The sequence below is a fragment of the Apis laboriosa genome, unplaced genomic scaffold, assembly GCF_014066325.1.
Source record: "Apis laboriosa isolate Shangri-la unplaced genomic scaffold, ASM1406632v1 scaffold53_cov140, whole genome shotgun sequence".
Classification (NCBI taxonomy): domain Eukaryota; kingdom Metazoa; phylum Arthropoda; class Insecta; order Hymenoptera; family Apidae; genus Apis; species Apis laboriosa.
In genome coordinates this window covers 1,926,568-1,935,556 of record NW_025223656.1, presented here as the reverse complement: position 1 = coordinate 1,935,556, position 8,989 = coordinate 1,926,568, and the positions used below count along the sequence as shown (strand labels likewise).

The 8,989-nt window shown below is 19.8% G+C and overlaps 1 protein-coding gene across 1 annotated transcript; it reads left to right on the top strand.

The window, feature by feature from the left end:
• Positions 1-1,268: 1,268 nt before the first annotated feature.
• On the top strand, positions 1,269-6,398 carry LOC122717598. Its single transcript, XM_043941821.1, has 9 exons — positions 1,269-1,409; positions 1,907-2,026; positions 2,103-2,220; positions 2,523-2,784; positions 4,511-4,627; positions 4,720-4,810; positions 5,856-6,001; positions 6,089-6,221; positions 6,291-6,398. The coding sequence occupies exons 1-9, from the start codon at positions 1,269-1,271 to the stop codon at positions 6,339-6,341; spliced, it is 1,179 nt and encodes a 392-aa protein (XP_043797756.1). The 3' UTR covers positions 6,342-6,398.
• Positions 6,399-8,989: the final 2,591 nt, after the last annotated feature.

Genomic DNA, 8,989 nt, shown 5'->3' with positions numbered 1-8,989 from the left:
TGTTTCACAAATAATTTTAAATTCTTTGAATCCAAAAATAAAAAATTTTCTTTGTAGGAATACAAAAATTTTATAGGAAAAATTTTTTACGAATTTAAAAAATTCAGAAAAAATTTTTTCAATTATTTAACAATTAAAAATAAATTGTTTTAAAATTTATCTTGCTTTTATTAATAATTTCTATATTATATATATATATATATATGTATTTGATTTTATTTATTATCAATTATATTTGAAGTTTATAATATTAGAAAAATAATTTTCTCTGTATTTTTTGTATCTCTGAATAATTAAAAATTAATTAAAAAATATTAATTAAGTAAAATTAATTAAAAAATGATGAATACTCGAATTTTTTCTAACTTAATACAATTGATTTACATTATTTTTCCGTTTCATGTCTATTTGTTTTAAAAGTTTTATAAATACATTTCTTCGAATTATTATTATTATTATTTTTAAATGTATTCGTTTTTTCGTTATACATTTATCTTTATAATAATAAAATTATACTGATAACATTATTTATAATTCATATTCTCAATTTATTTGATGATATTTATTTTTTGACATCTTCAATTTCAATATAATTTTATACAATATTATGTCTTTAATCATGTATATTCTTGAAAAAATTTTATGCAAAATCAAATTAAAAATCATAAAATTATTCGAATGTTAATAATTGTATTTTTAAACATATTTATATATAAATAATAATTAATATATTAATATATCACATCAAATCTATCACGCATCTTTTTCTCATTACCACTATTTCAGGCCAAATTTATTAATCTTTTTTATTAATCTCCTTCAATTTCTTTTTATCACTCTTCTTAAACGAAAATCGAAATATTTTTACGAGTAACAAAGTTATCTTGAAGTTATCGAGAAGTTATCTTGTCAGATAACCAAAAGATACTATTCATCGTAACGAATCTTCTTTTTCTCAACACGTGGAAAACAGAGAAAAAAAATTAATAAAACAATGAAGGAAAATAAAAAAAAAAGTGAGAACAATGATCAATATTATAATTTTCTCAAAATCAATGTCTATCGTGAGAAAACTCTTTGCAGAGGATATGTAAAATCGATCGATTGCAATTTAGTCCAATTATTGCACATTATAGTGTTACTAGTGGAGAAACGATATCGTGAAAACATAAGAGAGAAAAATAATTGTGTATAAATAATATATCAAGCCGAGGTGTAGTAGAATAATTTTTCGAGTTCTATACGACAGTCGATATCTGACTAAGAAAATGAACGTGTTCGATAAGCATTATCACACATATCGTACTATAATGAAAATCGTAGGACTATGGCCATACAATAACTCGATTTATGTGTGGATTCAGCGATTATGGTTCTTAACGTTTCTTTTTGCCAATGTAGTATTTCAGGTAACGAAAATTATGATTTTTTTTTATGTAATTTTATCGTGTAATATATATTTATTATTATATTTTTCATATTTTTACGTATAAAATAATCTTTTTTCCATAATTTATTTGTATATATAATCTAAAGTTATGCAATTTTAGTTTGAAAAATTTAATTGTAGAAAATTAAAATTTAAAAATATTTTTTAAGTGAAATTTTCAAAAATGAAAACTTCGAAGGAAAATGTTTATTTTATTTTATTTTATTTTTTATTTTTTTCAACTTATACATGATATTGACCGAATCTACATGTTAGAAATGTATAAAACATTTTAAAATCAATATCTTTATATTTTCTATATCATTTTTTTTCGGTTTTATTTGTGACTTTTTATTTTTGTTTTAAACTTTAGACTAGAAATTAGACTAGAAATTATAACACAGTCATACCATTATTAAAAAAAATCTACTATTCAAGTTTATTCTATTAATATTATTAATAGAATATGTTTTATAGATTGTATCACTTCTAACTTCTGAAATTACTTTACAAAACTGTGTTTTAATATTGTCTACAACATGTCCACTTATAATAGTTTTGTTTCGATATATCAGTTTAATACTATTTTTTCCTATGGTGAGTAAAAGAAATTAAATTTATATTAAATAAATTTTTTTTGGAAAAATATTTCTACATATTATCTTTGACATAGATAAAACTTTTATTTCATCACATATGTATGGAAGAAGCTATGATACAAGATTCAATAGAAGCACAAATACGAAGAAAGTATATCGATGATTCCTGTTATATGATCGAGATTTTTTTCTGTAAGAAATATATAACTTGTGCAAAATTTGATTATATCAATTTATAACATTACCATTGTTGTCGTAACCATTTAAATATTCGAAAATATTTGTATATTTGTATTATTTATGTTATATTTAAGTTTTTATTATATATTCTTTTTATATATATAAAACTATGATATTTGTAGTCTCTTTATTTTTCTAATATTTTTGTAACAAAAATTTCTTTGTAACAAGAATTCTTTTTTTCTTTTTTTTTTACAACAAAAATAGTTGTTCAACATTAGCTTTAATTATTGAATGATCTTTCTAAACTTTAGGGATGACTTATGCAACTATTGCATTATGCAGTATAGTGTTATTGTATCCTATAATATTGGATTTTATAATACCTTTGAATGAATCTCGTATACGCATCGTTCATTATATTACAATATTTTCTGATGAAAGAATCATATATGTTGATATTCTATGCTTGAATTATATGTTTCTTACGATATTAGTAATATTATCTGCAACATGTACGGAATCGATACTTGGACTTTATAGTTATCACACAAGCATGTTATTTAAAATTATAGGGTGAGTAAAGTTGTCGTATTTATCTCACATGATACTTATTACGTTTCATATATTTATAAAAGTACAATTAATAAGATATGATTGCAATCTTCATAAACATAACGCTATTTGAAATATTACTTTTTATTTTTTATGTAGAATATTAATATACATGTTCGAAAGAACATGTTATGATAAAATTAAATTGAAAACAAATTGAGATGATTTTAAACAACTTATTTTTATTCAAATTTTCATTTCGATTTTATTAACAGATTATTAACAAAAAATGGCCAATTAATGGCCAATCAGATAGAATATAATTATAAGATATAAATTTATCATGTTATAAGATATAAATTTATCATGTTGCAACAATAGTATCGTATATGTCAATTAGTCAGACTATTATCTATTTATACTATTCGTAGATTTTAAAAAACATTAAGTTAAACTTTTTAATTTGTATTTTAATCAACTTTTTAAAATAATTAAACGCGAACTATAGCACGTCTATCTATATTACATTTTATATATTTTATAAAATTGAATTGAAACTATTTGGTATCCAAAGTGACTTAGAGAACAATAAAAAAGTGAATTTTGAAAGTTTATTATTTAAAAAAACTTAATATTAATAGCAAAAAAATTTTACATAAAAATTCTAATTAATAACTTTGAAATTGATGCTAATAGTATAAAAAAAATAGTATAAAAATCATTATAATTATCAATAGCAACTAATAGTAGTTAATTTTTTTTATTTTAAAGCTAAAGGTTTGCTCTTTATAATGAGAAAGTAATAAAATAATGAGAACACTAAAACTTTATACCAGAAAAAATACTAAACTCCGTTAAACTCCTTTTTAAAATTAAAATTAAAAATAAAAAATATTAAATAATGTATAATTCTAAAAATATCAGTAATATCAAAATGAAATTTGGCATAGTACAAGTACATATCTAGTACACTTACTTCGATTAAAAATAAAAAAATAACAAAATTATGTAAATAATAATTTTATTTTTGAATAATTCGAAAATTGATTTTTTTAAAGCCAATTAATTGTAACTATGTTAACAATTGAAAAATATAAAAAAAAAATCATACTGTGGATCAATGTTCAATTAATTATCAGTATAACAATTTTTTCATTTCATATTTATGAAAAGGAATTTTTTTCTACTTTTGAGAGATAAATACTCTACCGTGGCGCTAGTGATTTGTCGACCTAACATTATTGTTACAATATAGTGTCTAATATTGTGATCATTAATAATTCATTATAATGAAATCAAAACGAAAATTTTCACAAAAAAAACAGTTGCTTAAAATCATCTCAAGAATCACTATTTAACCTTTGATACTATTAAAATTTACTTGTCGATCAATTTTTAAAATTTTTGAATTTATAATTTTATGTATATAATTGACATAAATGTATATAATAACAAAATTTTTAAAATTTTTCTTAAAAAAATTGAAATAAAGATCTTTTATTATTTTCTTCCGACAAAATTTTTTTCAAAATTTTTGTTATATATTATCTAAATTAAATCCGCCAAAATTTAAAAAAAAAATTAATCAAATTATTAATCAAATTTTAAAAAAATTATGTGTTGTACCAATATTTTATCGATTAATTTTTTTTAATGTGTTACACTCTGTTAGATATACATTGAACAGAATAAATTTAAATTATAAATTATATTTTCTTAAAGAAGATTTTTTTTGTAAATGTTTCAGCCATCGAATACAAAAGATTGTTATGTATTTGACTATATTTAACCTCTCATCGAAACAAATTGATTCGAAACTCCCAGAGCTTTATCGCATAGTGGACATTCATAATCAAGCTATCGAGTTGGTAAATTAAAAATATGATTATATCATAGATTGATTTCACTGATACTTATGTTAATATTTCATTTGCAAATTTCATATGGCAATAAAAGACTCGTCGATATCATGATAAATAATTCAGGAATACAATTTATGATACCTAGTCTTTTAAGCGTGATTTCAGTGGCGATAAGCCTGCATCGAGTGAGTATCTTTTCTTTCTTACACGATAATGAATTCGCAGAAATTTCAATATTTTATTTTATTTTGTTCTTGCATAATTATCTCCCAAATTTTATTAATTTATATTATTTAAAAAATATATTTTATAAACTTATTGTTCAAGAGAAACGTCTATTGGCTATAAGATTTTTTTAGGAGGAGACTAAACTTATTTTTTTAATAAAAAAAAATATTTTTTTATTTTGTAAAATCGTATTTCAAAATTGTCTAATTATAATCTTTGAAAATTAAGAATCATTCAAGATCATTTAAAAACTCTTCATTAACTGAAGAAATTCAAAAGAAAAACCTTGCACATGCAATGATTTATTCTATATCTAAATGATAATTTCATTCTTTTAAAAATATCACAATTAATTTAATAGATATCTCGAAAAACTTTTTCATTTATAGTAATACTTAAAAAAAAATTTTCTTATATAATATTGTGAAATAGTAACTTTAATAAGATATTTACAATAATTGATAAATCGTATTTATTCGTATTCATCATATTAACGAATAAATTTAAAAATTCGAAAATGAAAAGAATTTTTTAACTTTATATAAAATAAAATTTTAGCAATTGTGAATGATTTTGAATGACATTCAAACATCAATATAATTCATTCAATAAATTTGTAAATAGATTAAATTTAAAATAAAATAATTTAAATTTGAAGTAGATTACAATCCTGACTACATAAAAATGTTCAATTTCATTAAAAAAAAAAAAAAAAATTATCTTCAAATTTCAAATATATTTTTATTTATTCAAATCTGATCATAAGACAATCTCTTGAAACATTTTATATAAAACATTTTTTTTGGATAACACATAGTTTAGAATAATTGTTTGAAACGAGACATTATGAATGTAAATTTTGCTTATTAAAATTTTTTTTGAATTTTCTTAAATTTATTGTGAAATACGCTAAAAAGAATGTTTCGAATTTATAATAAATAAATATAATATTAATTTATTTTATAATTTTATTTATATTTTTAATTTTTCAATTTTTCACAGCTATTAAATGCGATTCTAATTAAGAATGATCAATTAGAAATTTTATTGTCTTTTATATTTTTTACTATTCAATTGGTGATTACGTTCTTGAATAACAGTAGTAATCAAATACTTATAGACAACAGTCAAGAATTTTTTGTTGAATTGTAAGTTTGAATCTTTTATTCGTGAAATTAATCGCATTAATGGTAAAAATATATATATATATATATATATCACTATTTATTGGACAGATATATTTCTATGTGGTATTTTGTACCATTAAAAGTACAAAAGATTTTACTGTTGATCATGATACGAAGCTCAACAACATGTATGATTAATATCTTGGGTGTATTTACTCCATGCTATATAGGATTTTCGAAGGTAATTTTTATAATTTAAATAAGTATACAATCGTATTAATTCAAATTAATAAAAATTACTGGATTTCAGATGTTAAGTACATCGTTTTCATATTTTACTTTGATGCACTCGATACAATAGAATCGATACTTTCATAGGCGTATTAGTATTAAATCAAACAATTATTATCACTCTTCGTTATTTGATATTTGTCCTATCAATATTTACTCGATCAAATATTCTATAAATACTTTTTCGAATTGCTAATTAATTTATATTATCTGTTATCGATCATTTCGATATAATTATAATTACTATTTTCCATTTACTCGATCAAATATTATAAATACTTTTTCGAATTGCTAATTAATTTATATTATCTGTTATCGATCATTTCGATATAATTATAATTATTATTCTCCATTTATTCTTTAATTTTAACAGAAAATAAATCCATTTCATTTCTGATATAGTCTCTTAAATATTTTTATTGAATCGATCAATAATGTAATTCTGAAATCTCTATATGCAAAAACAAGTATGAACAACGTTATATTATAACATATATTATAACATAAAAAATAAAGCTTTTTGAATTTCGCTGATATTATTCCTCTTTTTTTTTCTTCATACAATAATGAATTTATTGATTTCATCTTAAATTAATATTTCGCAAAATAAATCAATATATAATTAACTCGATAGTTAAGAATAAATTTCTGTTTTACACAATAATTATTGAAAAAGACACATAGTGTGTTTAAATAACTATAAAACTATATATCATTTTAATTCAAATTAATAAAAATTGCTGCATTTCAGATGTTAAGCATCGTTTTCATATTTTACTTTTATATATTCAATACAATAGAATCAATGGTTTCATATTAAATATGTTGGCATAAAAATAAACAATTGTTCTATATTTCGTTTTGATATTTATTCCTTACTTTTTTTGTTCTTTTCATTAATATTTTTTTAAATTATTGATATTTTTATATTATTTCTTATTGATCATTTTCGTATTATTATAATTAATATATATAATATAATTAATATTCAAAAGAGATTATAAATGTTATCATTATAAATGTTATCATGCCCATATGTCAATATCTAATAAACTTGATGATATTAATAAAATTCATAATTATATTGAGTTTTCTTCATGATTTATTATTGTTAAATTATAAATAATATTTTACTATTACTGTGGCAGTAATTATTATCAAAATTGTAAAATTGATTTATATGTTTATTATAATAAGATATTGATATATTATGTAAATATTAAAGAAAGAAAAAGTTATAAATTAAATAAAATATTGGTTGAAGCTTATTAATTAAATTGAATTGAATTATAAGCAATTTAATTTACTATTAAATAATGAAAAAGAAAAAATGAAATAATGTTTGTTTCATTTATTTCATTCCTTATTTCATCTGATTCAAATTTAAATTAACTTACTATTACTTAACTTATTATTATTAATTCTCAATTTATATTTTTGTATTGCAATTTTTATGTTTATTTTAATGTTTAGAATCGATCTTCTGAAAGTATTTCATGAATTAATATTATAATTAAATATCTTCTATATACAAATCTCTCAAAACTAATATTAATCAATTTCAAAATTATGAAAAAAAGAATATATAATAATATTATTAAAAGAATATATAAAATATATGGTAATATATAGGACAATATTATTTCATTATTATTTTTATATTTAATATTTATTTTAATATTTGCTATGATTTATTTTTTTGCGAATTTATGAAATTATTGTTTTTAAATTGATCATTAATCGTGTATTTGATTTTTTTTGCGTATTAAGATTGAAAATTTTTTTAATAGAATTAATCTTTTATAAAAATTAATTTGGTTTCTGAAGATTTCATAATTTAAATTATTTATTTATATTTTCAGTTAAGAAATTCTAAGATTTAATAAGGCTGCAAAACTTTCATTTTTTATGAAAAAAAATCAAATATAGATTATAAAAATTAATATTGATATCAATGTATTATATTGATATATAATCTGTATTGCTTAATAATGTTTTAATTTCCATACTAGGAAAAAAATTTTTATCAATTGATTATTTTCATTCATTCTCAAAGAGTTAATAATATTGAAATAAAATATTTTAATCTTATTTAAAGTATTCATTTCACAAGAAACGCAATATTCCCGAATCATTTTTTCACTTAAAGCTAAAAACTAAAAACTTCTGTCGTTGAAATATTGAAAGAAATCTGTATGATTGAAGCATAACATGATCTCAAGGTTCAAGAATTATGACATATTCAACAGCATCACCCTATATTCGGGAAAATTTATAATAACGATTGTATGATATATGCTAATAAATGTTGTGCGATACTGACAGTTTAATTTGAGGAATTTTCCTCTAACTTGGTTATTGAAGGGGACTAATTACGATATTATTGATTATTATCATTCCGTTAGGACTAACATAGGAATAACATAATGCGATCTTCTCAATTGAACTATGAAAGAAATTTACAAATCTTTACTAAAAAATAAACCTTTATTAAAATCAAGAAAAAAAATATCAGATTTATAATGATATTTGACATCTATCTATGCAATAGTTTATTCCTAGTAGTTATTTCCTTTATTAAATATATTCTTTCTTACTGCATATTCTTTATTTTAATTAAATCATTTCAATCTCATTTCTAATATTACGAAATATTTATTTAAGCAGTTTTAAAAGTTTTATAATCATTTCTTCGAAAATTATGTTGTATAAACATAT

Bases quoted from the DNA above. Each gene is read 5' to 3' on its own strand.
- LOC122717598 (XM_043941821.1), top strand. From the start codon at position 1,269: ATGAACGTGTTCGATAAGCATTATCACACATATCGTACTATAATGAAA. The intron at 1,410-1,906 runs GTAACGAAAATT...TATGTTTTATAG, and splicing joins TTGCCAATGTAGTATTTCAG to ATTGTATCACTTCTAACTTC. The intron at 6,222-6,290 runs GTAATTTTTATA...ACTGGATTTCAG, and splicing joins GCTATATAGGATTTTCGAAG to ATGTTAAGTACATCGTTTTC.